Source organism: Megascapheus bottae, chromosome 6, assembly GCF_031878675.1.
Source record: "Megascapheus bottae isolate mThoBot1 chromosome 6, mThoBot2.hap1, whole genome shotgun sequence".
Classification (NCBI taxonomy): domain Eukaryota; kingdom Metazoa; phylum Chordata; class Mammalia; order Rodentia; family Geomyidae; genus Megascapheus; species Megascapheus bottae.
Genome location: NC_143514.1, coordinates 17,409,100 through 17,423,729, shown reverse-complemented (window position 1 = coordinate 17,423,729; position 14,630 = coordinate 17,409,100). Strand labels below are relative to the sequence as shown.

The 14,630-nt window shown below is 39.7% G+C and overlaps 1 protein-coding gene across 6 annotated transcripts in view; it reads right to left on the bottom strand.

The window, feature by feature from the left end:
- The window catches only part of Ntng1 (netrin G1), a 346,192-nt gene that overhangs the window by 36,697 nt on the left and 294,865 nt on the right, over positions 1–14,630 (bottom strand). For 3 of the 6 annotated variants that reach the window (XM_090334293.1, XM_090334295.1, XM_090334294.1), the window contains one exon: positions 12,227–12,361. The exons of the other annotated variants lie outside the window; for them this stretch is intronic. In XM_090334293.1, the coding sequence (XP_090190419.1) occupies positions 12,227–12,361 (135 nt within the window). The remainder of the gene's footprint in view (positions 1–12,226; positions 12,362–14,630) is intronic. 6 annotated transcript variants of the gene reach the window in all.

Here is a 14,630-nt window from a genome sequence, read left to right as displayed (position 1 = left end):
TATCAAGGGAAACACAAATTCTTGCATTCAAATACATGGAAAATAAAATTATTACTTCAAAAAATTTAAGTCCTCTATTTAGATGGAGTAGGTGGAATGAAAGAGTGCCTGGATGTGTATCATATTATATCATAATATTATATGTGTGGAAATACCATAAAAACAAAAACATGTTACAAAGAAGGAGGAGGAGGAAGAGGATCAGGGAAAGAGTAATATAGATGGCTGAATTTTGACTAAATACTCTACATTCATGTAAATATCACAATGAAAACACTTTCTTCAATTAATTTATGTTAATAACAATGTAACAGGAAATAAAGTGAAGTGATTAGAGCTTTAAAAAAAATCAAGGTCTGGGCCCGGAGTTTGGCCTAGTGGTAGCATGCTTGCTTAGCATGCATGAAGACCTGAATTCAATTCCTCAGTACCACATACATAGAAAAAAGCTGGAAATGGTGCTGATGCTCAGGTGGTAGAGGTCTAGCCTTGAGAAAGTCCAAGGACAGTGCTTAGGCCCTGAGCTCAGGCCCAGGACTGGCAAAAAAAATAAAATAAAAAAAAAAATCAAGGTCTGATGTAATTAGATGGAGTTCATACATTATGTCTTTACACAGCTAAGCATCATTGTTGCCATCTCAGCAACTCTGATTTTTAGTTTAATTAGAATGAGCAGGGGTACAATATCTCAGGAAAGACTTGATGCATTCCACGTGGGTGTGGGAAAAGCTGAATTGGCAGCCTCACAGCTAACTTAGTGACCGTGACTTTGGCACTACATCCTTCACAAATTAACAATCTATCCTGGGACAAGTCCTCTGGGGAACTCCAGCTTTGTAATATCTTTGTGCTTGAAATCCATATGAACAATGTAATTGTCCACATTATTGCTTTTCATGATAAGGACTACAAATCCACATAGGAATGAGGTCCACTGGGGTCAACAGAGCTAATTACAAAGAGGTCTGACTGCAATTATAAAATAACAACAGCCATATTCATCATTTTTGTTGTACTTCATCGCTGAGACATGTCTATTGGCCAAATGAGTGGTGGTGATGGTTCACGCCTGTGATCCTATCACAATCAGGAGGACTGGAAGCTAGATAGAAATGGAGATAAGGCTCAAATGGGAGGAGAAAAATCTAAGGAAGAGCATTCAGTCCTTGAGTTCATATCCTAGTACCAGCACCATTTTTTTTAAAGCAAAAAAGAAAGATAGATAGAAGGGAAAAAAAGCAAAGAAAAATTACTGGCACTATATCAGGTCAATCTTCTTATACTTCCACAGATTATAGGGAGCGATGTAGCAAAAATATACCCTAGTAGTTGTTTCTGCTTTAAATAAACATTTAGTTCTCTTTGAGTGAATATGAACATGTTGATAGAGATTGATGTTAAATTCAGAGAATGTGAATTCATGAGGTTCTGAATTTTTGTACATGTGTGTGTGCGTGCTGGAGATGAAATCCAACATTACTAGAAATAATATCAAGATATCTGCCCTTAGAAATCAAAACCTCTTGTACAATTACTTAAAATTCATTTTTAAAAAGTTAAAAACAGTAATGTATTACCCTGGATTTATATAGGCTTTCCTCTACCCATTTTTCAGCAGAGGATAGATGAAGATTTACCATAAATTTTTTCAAAACAATGTACTTGAGAGGATGAAAAGCATATATGCATTTCAATACAGGTGGGTCATGGCATCCTTCCTGTGAACAATCCAGAATTTCCTGGATTTCAGAGGCTCAGACACACTCAAATGAGACTTGGAGCAGAAGGGTAGGATAGGATCTTGTGGTATTCACATGGGCTTAGTTCAGAATAATTCTCACCCACATTAAAGGCAATGGTTAACCAAAAGAAGGTGTATGTACGTTTTTCTTGGGTGTTGTAGCCTCATACTATTACTGAAATTCCCTTTTGTTGATATTCAAGGTGGCAGGTTGCTCTAGCAGAATGCAGCAGGGTCATCCTTCACACCAGCACGAGCACCACTGATTGTATTATGGCTACCCTGACTTCCCTTTCATTAGTGGCTGATTGGACTAAATTGATGCTAAATTGGCTTGGCTGGCTTTTAAAGCCTTTAAACAGTTGGCATTGACTCTGTCTGTGATCTTGTCCCGGAGATTAAATGGTCAAAGCCCTCCTGTTCAGAGAATTCTAACTTTTTTTTTTCCCCCGTAAGGTCAATTAGGGCCTTGTAAATATGAACCCGTTAGATCAACTCTCGGTCATAGGCATGTCAAGATTTTAATGAGATGGAGTTTTTCTTATACTCTCTTCTGGCTGGGGCTTCATATTCTGCCATTTTTTCCTTTCTGACTGCTGGTCAGAAAGCCACACAGGTTGCTGTGTAATGCAGCCCATGACTAAAAATTGCATATATATACATATTAATAATAAATTAGTTATACTGAACCTGTCCTATAGCAATATATTAGTAATTGATTATTATTAATATACATTAATGATTGAAACAACAGAGAAAGGAATAGTATCTCTCAGTACAGGAATGTCACATACTTCCATGGGGATTAATGAAGCTGTACTGGAATCTAGCCAGTACCACCTATGTAGGTGTGACCTGAGGCTGGGAGGCAGCATCATCCTATCACTCCTGACTCTCAGTGGGCATGACAGAGGCTCCGTGTTCACCAAACCTCAAAGAGCTGCTTACTGGCCCTACACAAAGCTTGGCGAACCCTGAAATAAGTCAAATAAGTCATTGAAATGTCCATCTCTTGCTGAAGGGTCAAAATGGTGTATCACAGTAAACATGACCAATAATAAGTATTCCTTTAGTAGCTGGGGTGGCACATTTTGCGATGTTTTGAGCTGGGGGGCAGGATTTTGCTCTTTCCATCTCAGGTTTGCCATCTGTAAAATGAGTACAATTCATCTTACTGCCCTTGTGGATTCAGATAATGTCTAAATCTTCCCCACAAAAAGAGGTGGCTCAGTGAATGACATTGATTTATTCAGTTAATTTGGTGGTGCTAGGGTTTGAACCCATGTGTGCTTAGCTTGCTTGCTTGCTTTGCTGCTTACTGGGGTGGTGGTGCTCTACTACTTGCATTGTATCTCCAGTTCTGCATTTGCCTGTCACTTTGGAGATAGACCGCAGAGAACTTTAACCTTCAATCCCAATTTCAATCTCTGAATCAGTTGGAATACAGGTTTTAACTATTGGTACCCAACAAACTTATTATTTGTCAGGAAGTGGTTGCCACAAACAGTTCAGACCACTTGTGAGATACCTAATCAGACTATTCAGTTCTGAACAAGGGGATCCCAGGAGTGAAACAGAGAAGGCAGAGGTGAGCGAGCATACATTCCTTGGAAAGTAAGCCATGTTTATACAATTATAAATTGTATATATGCCTACAATGTATATGTTGTATACAAATATGGCTCATTGTAAAAGTCAGGCCTCATTTTTACCTGGATATCATGACTCTTAGTATCCAGGTACGAAAGATCCCTCCCAGCATGGTTGATTATCACAGCTCCATCCTGTGATTTTGCTCTGATAGCCATTGAGGACTGGGTTTTTACTAGGATGATAATTTTCTTCTACAAATTATACATGGGGTAGCTAGTTTCATCTGAAGAGATTTTTATGCTTAGACTGTATCTTTATCTAAGCACTGTTTTGGTTTTTTTTTTGTTGGTCATGGGACTTGGACTCTGGACCTGGGTGCTGTCCCTGAGCTCTTCAGCTCAAGGCTACTCTCTTACCTCAGGGCCTTGGCATTGTCCCTGAGCTCTTATCTCAAGGCTACGACCCTACCCCTTAAGACACAGTGTCACTTTTGGTTTTCTGGTGGTTAATTGGAGATAAGGATCTCAGGGTCTTTAGAACCCTGGCTGGCTTTGAACAGCGATCCTCAGATCTCAACCTCCTGAGTAGCTAGGATTTCAGGCATGAGCCACTGCACCTGGCTCAAAGAAGCTTTGATTTAAATATTTCTTTTTTTTTTTCATTTTCTTTTTGCCAATATGGGGGCTTGAACTCAGAGCCTGGGCACTGTCCTTAGGCTTTCTCAAGGCTAGAGCTCTACCACTTGAGCCACAGCACCACTTCCAGCTTTTTCTGTATATGTGATACTAAGGAATAGAACCCAGGACTTGGTGCATGCTAGGTAAGCACTCTGCCAGGAGGCCACACTCCAGGCCCTGATTTAAATATTTCTTTCCCAAGATATATACACCTACTCATACGGGGGGAAAAACACCCAATACTAAAAACTAAAAAAAAACCACAACTCCTTAAGCTGAGACTCTTGTTTGTTCTAATGAAGGACCATTTTTCAAATACAGTATTTCTACTTGGCCTTCTGATTGTCGTTTTGTTAGATAGGACCTGGATGTTGCATTTATTCTGCTAGAAGATGGAATTGTGCTTACTTGCCTGCCCCCATTTTCACTGGCATTTCACACACCTTTCACTGTTAAACTTGGGCAGTTCTGTGGTGGGAAATGGCTAAGTTGAAGCATACTTTTCAATCTCAGTATTCTCTTCAAAGAAAAAGAAGAAGCAGCATGGATGTCCAAGAAAATATGAAGAGAACACTAAAAGAGAGTCGGAGTTCTCTCTGCTCAGGTTCAGGATAGCTAAGTAGGCCTAGAAATGCCTAGACTGCCTGAAGGAGCCCGGAATGGCTGCCTGAATGTGTGTTATCTGTGCATGTCCTCTGCTAAGCTTCAGCAACTCAGTAGCTGAGGGGTCCTAAAACATTTAGGGCATAATTTTACTATGCAGGACAGTCCAACCTCCTGCCAAGCCCAATCCATCACTATCCACTGCTTATGACTGGGCTCAAGTTGAGCAGACTATATGAAGATTTCCAACACTTTCCACAGCATACATTCCGACACTCCAGCTCCTACCCTCAAAGGTGAATCAAGTTCCTGATGGAGATCAGTGGGCTTTTTCTAACACCCATAATTATTTTAAAAAAATGATTAAAAAGGCAGAGTAAGTTTATTTAAGAGTGAAGAGAAAGCTATGATAAAAGATAGCAAGACTACTTGTCCAGGAGCCCCAAAGAAGAGTCCAACGGGGTCTTCCTGCAAGGCTCCTCCCACATCTCCCATCCTGGTTTTTGAGCTGAATGTTTAATGGCTTGAGCCGACCTCTCCCCAGCTCTTTCTTTGTAACAACCCTAATGTGAAGTTAAGAACCAAGACAAAAATAAGAGCTGCAGTTGGGAAGCTACGGCTTTCAGCATGACTGCTTAAAAGGCTACCTCTCTGCTGAATCAGGAGAAATGTCACAATGGGGACCTCCCAGGGTTTGCTTTTTGTGCCGGTGAGGAGGGTTACCCAGCCTATTTGTGATGCCTACAAATTGCTACTTTCTATCTTCTGTCTTGCTAATATTTCCCTTGAAACAATTGTTTTCTCTGACTAGGCAGAGCCATCAAAGGCCCCTCTAGGTATTTATTGGTCAGCATCCATGTTAAAATGTGGGGCTTAGGGAGGGAGTGACACAAGTGTTGAAATTAAAAGGAAATTAAAAGCTTGCATTCCAAGATATTGTCTATCTGATTGACAAAGTGAAGTTTCAAGAGAAGGAGAGAAAAAGGGGTGCAGGGAAGAGATCCTATGTCTAAGGCTGCAAACGCCAGCATCAGCAGGCATAGTCTCCTTGAATTGACATGCTGCCTGTCAATGGATTCCACCTGTGAGGCCAGCCAGGGAAATGTCAACTGGACATTTTCATGTATCCCAGCACACAGGAAGAGACAGCAACTAAAAGCAATTGAAAAATTACAAGGTAGGTTCCAAATATTTGTCCAGGAAGGTATAATCTTCATCTCACAGAAGTAACTGGATACATCATCTTAATATCTCCAGGATCACAAGTTGTCAGGCTTAAAGAATTTTATCTCATAGGGAAAAAAAAACATAAAAGAAAAAAAAAGGAAAAGAAAGAAATCTTCCTGAACTACAGTAGCAGAAGAGCGTGATTAGAAATAATCTTTAGAATAAGCTGCATTAAAATTATCTTGAGGATTAAACATGAATAGTGCTAAGAGTAATTCTAAAATGAGTGGGGAGAGGGAGCTGAGTGTAGGAGAGAGCGGAGTGCCCGCACTATGGCTCAGAGTACAGAAATGAACTGCCAACCCTTTCCTTCTGCCCCGTAGACTGTATCTCAAGTCAGGCCTGGATAATTGAAGAAGTTGCTTCCTTGTCTTTCCCTTTAAGCCCCAAATCTCTAGAATCCTGTGCTCACTTTCTGCTTCACCTTTTTCAGAGTCTGGGGAATTGACCATTTCCCAGTATACCTTCTCAGATAGCAGAAAGAAAAGAGTTGTTGGTAAATGCTAGGCTATAGACCAGCTCCTTCCTTTGACCCATGGTCCTTTGTCCCTAAGTTGAGTGGTCAGCTTCATATATGATGATTCTCCAAATTCTGGCTGGCATTTGTAATGTGCCACATCATATATCTATTAACAGATTTCATCTCTTTTCCTATGAAAATTCCTTTATCATGGGAGGGATTCTCCTGTATTACTGTCCGATACATTTAAAATATCCCTTCTAAGGATTAAACTCTTGTCTTTTCCTGTGCTAGTACTGGTATTTGAACTCAGGTACTGAGTACTCTTCCCTTCGTTATTTTTTTTCTTCAAGGCTAGTGCTCTACCACTTGGGCCACTGCTCTGCTTTCCGTTTTTGTTGTTATTTGGAAATAAGAGTTTCATGGTCTTTCTTGACCAGGATGGCTTTGAACCATGATTTTCAGATGCCTTGAATAGCTAGGATTACAGGCTAGGATTACTCTCTTAGGACTAGTTTCTTATTATGGGTTTCATGAAGTATAGTTCGGCGGGACTATAACCTCCTCTGATAGTTTTTCACCTTGAACTTGTGTCAGTTGCTTTACTACTCATGACATACTGTCTTGTAGAATAGAGCATGTGTGGGTTCTTCACATTTTAGTTACTTGAGCTTCTCTCCTCCCCCTTCATTTCTGCAGTCTATCTCTTAGCCCCGTTTTATAGCATCATGTCTAGCCTGTAACAGGTACCATGTCAGTGCTCATCAAAGACTCATAACTAAGACTCTTTTGTTCTTGACTAAATTTTGTTTTTACCTTCTAATTCACACTGCAGTCCAATGTCTTGATATGCATCCCTCATTTCTAATCATATTATCTATTTCCTAGGACAATGTTTAACCCTTGCATCTGTATTCCAAACATGAGTTGCATTCTATCTCCATGATGGCCTGTAATTATCAAATTGGCAAGCAGGAAAAATATCCCCATCCTTTTCCCTCATGTGAGGGAAACAAAACAGGTATAATTCTACAGGTATAATTCTGTATGGATGATCCTTTTTTTGTTCTTTAATAGTGGCAAGCCTGGAGCCAGGGTGTAGCTAAGAAGAATGGGATTGCCTAGCCCGCGGTGTGGTGCTAGGATAGCTATCAGGCAGGGCAAATCAGCAGAGACGCTTTTCTCACTGTAGTCAGAGAAATATATGCTGATGAAGTAAAGGCACAAGGAAATGGAAAGTTCCTTAAAGATGGAGAGAGAATGTGAACATGGGTAAATAAAGGGGGACACCAATAGAAGTTAGAAAAGTCAAGGTGGCACATTGTCTCTTGGACCCTGTAGAAAACTCTCCCACTGAGCCTTCATAGACCTAATTAATCAGATAATTGAGCCTCCTACTGAGTATTCATTTTCTTGTTGATGGCAGTACATATCCTGATGCCATTTAAGAACCTATATTCTTACATTATAGGTCACAACTAGCAGTTGCATCTCAGCCTCCTTTTTGCCATGAGTCCTTCATTCTCATAGTTCAAAAGTGTCCTTCATTCTCATAGTTCAAAAGTCATAACATTTACCTTATATCACCAAATCTTGTGACTTTAAACATGCAGACTGTGAGATCTGAAAAGGTTAGTTAGAGACAAATAACCATTGGTATTTTTACAAAAATAATGCATAGTTTTCCAGTGTGTCTTAGGAATATCTTACAGGAAGACCTCTTTACCAGGTTCATTTATTCTATACATGTGGCTATTTCTGTCCTACCCGCCCCCAAAAGACCACAAATCTATGTCTATACCTTTTGGTTCTAGTAACAAGGCTTAATCATTCTTATTGTATGTGAAACATGGAATCCCAATTCCATTTTACAAGGTTCAGCTTTGTTCTCTGGAACCTGGCTATTGATTCTTCTTAGACTTCAAAATACATATATAAAATATCTTCTTTTTCTTTTCAATGTTTTATTCTTCTTTTGAGCAATTTTGGCACTAATTTATGTCCTGCCAGTTCTCTTTGAATTCTTTTGACTTCTATTTTCTTTCCTAGATTATTTTATCCCATGTAGTCTAAAAAACATTCATTCTGGTAATTAAGTGTTCCACCTTTTCTGTGAGTCAGAGAGACTAGCTTTATATTCACAGAGCACAGAAGTGTGGGTAAGGGCCTTACAGACATTTCTGCCAGGTCTGGCTTCAGATGATGATCTTTAGATCTCAGCTTCCTAAGTAAGCTAGCTAGAATTACAGGTATAAACCACCAGCACCCAGCATTGTCAGCTAAACTTAGGGGGGGCACGAGCTCTGTTTCAGTATCTTGTCTCATCACTGTTTCTAATCAATGACCTTCCTTAGACCTACTTAAACTTCACTGGTGACAAACTTCAATTCAGGTTCTGCACTAATATTCTATGCTAAACTTTTAACCTGGGTTCTTGCTTTTTGTTAAGCAATTTGAGCACAGAACTGGACAATAACAAGTGTTTGTGATGTAATAAGCAGATCTCTTTATTTTCTCTGAAGCCCAGCTTCTTTTGAACAGCAGCTTGGTGATGCTCCTTTCTAAGTCTTGGGTGGTGGTGGTGGTGGAGCTGGGAATGAATCTCTCAGACTTCCTGAAATCTGCCACGGGCCTTCCCTGGCAATGCTCCACACGTCTAGTTATGCCCTACTTGTCACAGCCCACACTGCTTAGAGAATACTGAAGATTCAGCAGCTAATGGGGTTTCACGTGTCATGGTGGGTTGCCTCTAGCATCTGATTTAGTGTGATGGCAATTGTGCATCATGCCATTATGGATTGATAAACATTTTCCAAGTATTTCTTTTTTTTTCTTTTTTGTGGATCATGGGGCTTGAACTGGACCTGGATGCCGTCCCTGAGCTTTTCAGCACAAGGCTACCGCCCTACCTTTGAGCCAAGCCCCACTTCCTGTTTTCTAGAGGTTAACTGAAGATAAGAGTCTCAGGTCCTTTTGTGCCTGGGCTGGCTTTGAACCTTGATCCCCAGATCTCAGCCTCCAGAGTGGCTAGGATTACAGGTGTGAGCCACCCCACCTGGCTCACACATTTCTTATTGTTGCAAATAGAAATACAATCTAAATATTCCTCAGATACACACTCTCTCATCCTTTACCATCTCTTCCAACACCACACATGTGCATATGCATGCACGCATGTGCACGCATGCTCACAAACATACACATTCAGCTTATTGGCTGGTCATATGAAAACATTCACATGTTTATGAGATATTATTGGTATGCTAGTTGATGCACCCTTTCTCATTTTTTTCCTTTTTAATCCTGAGAAGCTCTTATGCATCCTTCAGTATTTAATCCACTAGTTTATTGGTGAATTTAGGCTTCACCAATAAACAACCATGTACATATTTCCTCCTTAGTTCTGATTTCTTTCTGTCATGGTGTGTCATATGCCAACCTCATTCACGTCTACATATTCATAGCAGCAATATATGTTCATCTTTAGCCTGTGCCATGAACCCAATGCCAAAGTCTAGTACCTACTGCTTGTGTGTACTCCCATCGTCCCAGCTCTACACATCGCAGGCACTTGGGGTGACACAGCTGAAGCACAGAGGGATTGGTGATTTGTGTGTCATAGACAAGAACCAGTTTTCTGATTCCAGACAGGAACATTTGGTGATACTAATACTCCTTTAATTCATACAGAAACATTGAATTATTCCCTGATTGGGCTACACTTCTCCATGACAATACTGATTTATTTCCTCTCCAAAGTCTGACCCTGATTATACTTCAAGAGCCATCCATTAGGTCTTCCTCATCAGCACAGACTTCTTACTGCTGAATAGCATCTTCATTCCACCTCCCTTCTTCTTTATGTTCTAAGTCTTTGGGTTAGTTTCAGTCTTTCTGTTTTTCCTTTCTCCTTCAGACTGATGACCAACTCAGCCCTCAATGTCCAGCTATTCCAGGATTGTTAGGGCTGACAGCTGTTCTTTGAGTTCTGCCTCCTTATGACTCCTGGGACCCATCACTAATGAATAGTACTTTCTGTGAACCTACAGCGTGCAGGGTGTTAAGCTAAGGTGTGTTCCAGAACTCCAGATAAGTGTGGTGATGATTAAAGGCCATGTGACTATGTTTGCATGGTCCTCTCCTGTGTGCCTAGAGACCTCAGCTCCTAGCTCTTGAACCCCACCATAATTTTGATGGACTCAATAGCAAATATTTCTACTTATTTTCACCATTCACTGCTGCTCATAGCATTTCATATGGCCTTCACACTGGGTAAAAATGTAGCTGCCAGGTAACTATAAGTTCCATTAGGAAAGAGAGTTGGCTTTCAATTTCTGTAGAATTTTCTATTAAAAATTGGCTGTAGTCAGTTATTGCAGAATGTAACATATGGAAGTTATATACAATGTAAAAGTGATGTTATAGAAACAGAATGCAGATTTTTTTATATGGGTGGGTTCTAGACAGCTCCTGCATGCTGACATTTTTTTTTCAAGTGAAAATAAAACTAAAGAGAATTGTGCAGCTTCATCTGTCATGTGATAGACACAGTAGCTGTCAGGTCTTGTAATAAGGATAGTCTTAATTGAGATAATCTGTGAATATGAAACATACATCTGAGCTGAGTCTTCATGCCTACATTTCCTGCTATTCAGGAGATAATATAGAGGATAACCGTTTGTAGAGATCCTGAAAATGCTAGAAAACCCTCCAATCTCTGTAAACTAGCTGAATATGAAGGTATGCACTTGTTATTTCAGCTATGTGGGAGATGTAAGTAAAGGGACTACAGTCCAGGCTTGCCCAGGCCAAAAAATTCAAAGCCACACATGAAAAATACGTAAAGCAAACTCAGGCAAGGGTGTGACTCAATCAGTACAGGCTTTGCCTAGTAAGTGTGAGGCCTTGAGTACAATCCCCAATGCCATTAAAAATAACCCCCAGAATTATATTTTCAAAGACCAGGAAAAATAGAAAATACATTTTCAGAAAGTTTTATATTAACCATATGTTTAAAAAATAATACTCAGTGTTTTGTGTCTAATAAAATAAGCTGCAACAATATCAAGATGGATCTTGTTTTTAATTTTGTTTGAATGTGGATAACAATGTGTCCTGAATTATGTATGTAGTTTGCACTATCTTTTTATTGGATTTCTCTTTGACACCTTCTGGTTATTCAATAGCAGTAAGCTTCTGTCCGGTTGCAATGGAAAGTTAGTACAGAATTGCAAAGCAGAGAAGGCTGTGACAGGAAGAAGGGCCTGGCCGAAATGTTTAAATTTCTGTTCTGTGTAGAAATGGACCTGCCAACTGCCTCACCAAGCTTTGAGGAAGACCCCAAGAGTCTCCAGAGAAATGAGGCTAAACGCCTAACCTCAAAGGCTTAAAAATCAATATTGATCTTTGTCGTTTACGCTCACTTGGCATTTAAATATCCCTTAGATATAGTACCTTCAGGGTTTTGGTTAAGATTCAGTGATGGCTTTGATAGCCAAGCTGTGGGAATAAGGTCTGTAGATAAGCATTTAATTTATGAACTCTATAGTTCAGGGTAGCTTTCAGTCCAAGAAACACATTGACCACATAAACATTTCCCTTCATTTTGTGGTGAGGCTTTCCAAGATGGATCCCTACTGTACCACTTAATTTATGGTCCGGCCAGGTACTCACATTCCCATACAATATTTCAGTCTAAGTTGCATCAGCCATCAGAGAGCGAGAGATAGGATGAAATTTGGGCTTCCAGGAACCCAGCTGGATGGATCACTCTTCTACATGCAAGCTGGGGTAGTAAGTAGCCCCCTTCAAGCTTGTCAGCGCTTTGGGTCTTTTTCTGCTCTGAGAAGCTGCACATGTCAGGAGCCCAGACAAGCAGGATCAGCCATGCTTAGCAGGCAGAGCACAGCTCCCAGCGTTACTTACGTTGACAGCCTTGGTGCCAGGAATTTCCCGGCAGACACTCATCACACTTGGGCCCTGTGGTTCCCGTCTTACACTCACAAAATCCTGAGCCATTACAACGATCATGGACTGAGCCAAAACGGTTACAATAACATTCTGTAGAAACAAGATAACATACAGGGCTGGGGACATGTCCACCATGGCTTAGAGGTTATCAACAGCACAGCGGCACTTACTTAAAAGGCATCACTTACTTAAAGATGTCCCTTAATGAAATGCTTTGGCAAATACGACGTTGGAAGCACTCGTTTATTTGCTCAGCCTTCTATTTTATCACTTTTATGAGAGAGGAGGAAATCAGCCGAAAACATTCGAGGAAATAAGACATCGTGCTTTTTCAGTGGTAACAGATCGTAATGGAGATTCCATTTGTTAGGATGTTTTGAAATGGTTTAATGAACTCCACGAGAAGTTTGTATATCAAGGATAAATCAATATGCCATCAGTGTAAAAATCCGTTTTAAATTATTAAAATGGGCTTATCTGTTACACTCAATATTTGAGAACTGCTGAGCATTTAAAATGTGTAATATGAATGCACTTTGCTCATTCATAGGCAGTGTTGCTTTAGGATTTGGGACAGTGCCTTAACTTATTTATGGTATACTGTTTTCTGATGGGCTCTTAGATGTTGCATTTGCGCAGCACGGTTGGTATAGCTCTTTTCTGCAGCTCAGATTAATGATCATGAAAAACATTCATAATCCCCAATAAATTTCCACATAGATATAATTCCAGATGTGCATTTTTCATGATCATTTTTGCTGGCAGGGCAATACTATTTTGCATAATAAGAAGTAAGTGGAATGCTTTTGGATTCCCCATCCATTCTCATATAGGATAGTTTACTTCTGAAGCTCTATTACATTGAAAGCTAGAGGGAGAGGAGGGAATTCCTTAGGCTTTCATTAGCTGGAAGGTTGGCACATGTAATTTGGAACCAAAGCTCCTTTGTGAGCCAAAGACCACATGACTGTACCATGCAATCTTTGGCAAATTAATCTTCCTCACTGTACTGTAATTTCCTCCATTTAAAAATTAGATCCACTATTTTTTTTCTGGCCCAAATCTAAAGGATATCATTCATATAGCCAGTAAACTAACCTGGCTGCCTTCCTGTGTTCTGAGATCAGGTGAATCAAATTTATGCCATGGATTGAATGAGATTTACATTACAAAAGGTCTTTTATCTGACTTTGTGTCCTTGAGACCAATTAGATAATGTTTTCAAAGCATTTAGACTACCTTAGAAGTATGATGTATTTCATGATTTCAGCATTCTTAGTAAAATTAACATTTATTTATTTATTTATTTGCTAGTCCCAGGCCTTGAACTCAGGGCCTGAGCACTGTCCTTGGACTTTCTTAAGGCTAGAGTTCTATTACTTGAGCCACAGTGCTATTTCTGGCTTTTTCTGTGTATATAGTACTGAGGAATTGAATCCAGGGCTTCGTGCATGCCTAACAAACACTCTACCACTGGGCCAATAAATATTTGTTTTAACATTTCATCTATTTGTTGTGCTGGGACTGCAGCTTATATTTAGAGTCTGGGTGCTTTTCTCTCAAGGAAAGTGTTCTGTATTTCTGGCTTTTTAGAGGTTAATTAGACATAAGAGTCTCACAGCCTTTTTATCCTGAGCTTGCTTCATACCTTGATCTGACCTCTATCATTAAGAGATCAGCCTTCTGAGTAGCTAGTATTATAGACATGGACCACTCGTGCCAGGTGAAAACAAATATTTATAAGATTGATAGTGAAAAAAATGTAGTTAAAATACAGTTAAATGGGGGCCGGGAGTTTGGCCCAGTGGTAGAGTGCTTGCCTACCATGCACGAAGACCGGGTTTGATTCCTCGTCATCACATACATAGAAAAAAGCCAGAAGTGGTACTGAGGCTCAAGTGGTAGAGTTCGAGGCTTGAGAAAGTCCAAGGACAGTGCTCAGGCCCTGAGCTCAAGCCCAGGACTGTCAAAAAAAAAATACAGTTAAATGATCTCTAAAATGCCTCTTGTTTATCTAGTTTGGTTTACCCTTAATAACTCTTTCTTTTTAAAGCAATAAGTTTTATTCTACCAATCTTAACTGGTCTTTGTTTTTAAAGTAATACATTTTATTCTACCAATCTTGTAGGTGTGGGAGCAATTTAAAAGAATATTAAAAAATTTTTTGGCTTTCATGTTTGTACATATGTATAATTCTGTTCCTTTAGCAAGACTATAATATATATTGTTATTTAATGTGCAAAAGAGGAAAGAAGTTAAGAAAAAACAGTATAGACAAGGTGAATTTGATCACAGTTCATTATATGCATGTTGCAAATATCACAATGAAACTCCTTTGTAAATGAAAAATAATACATCA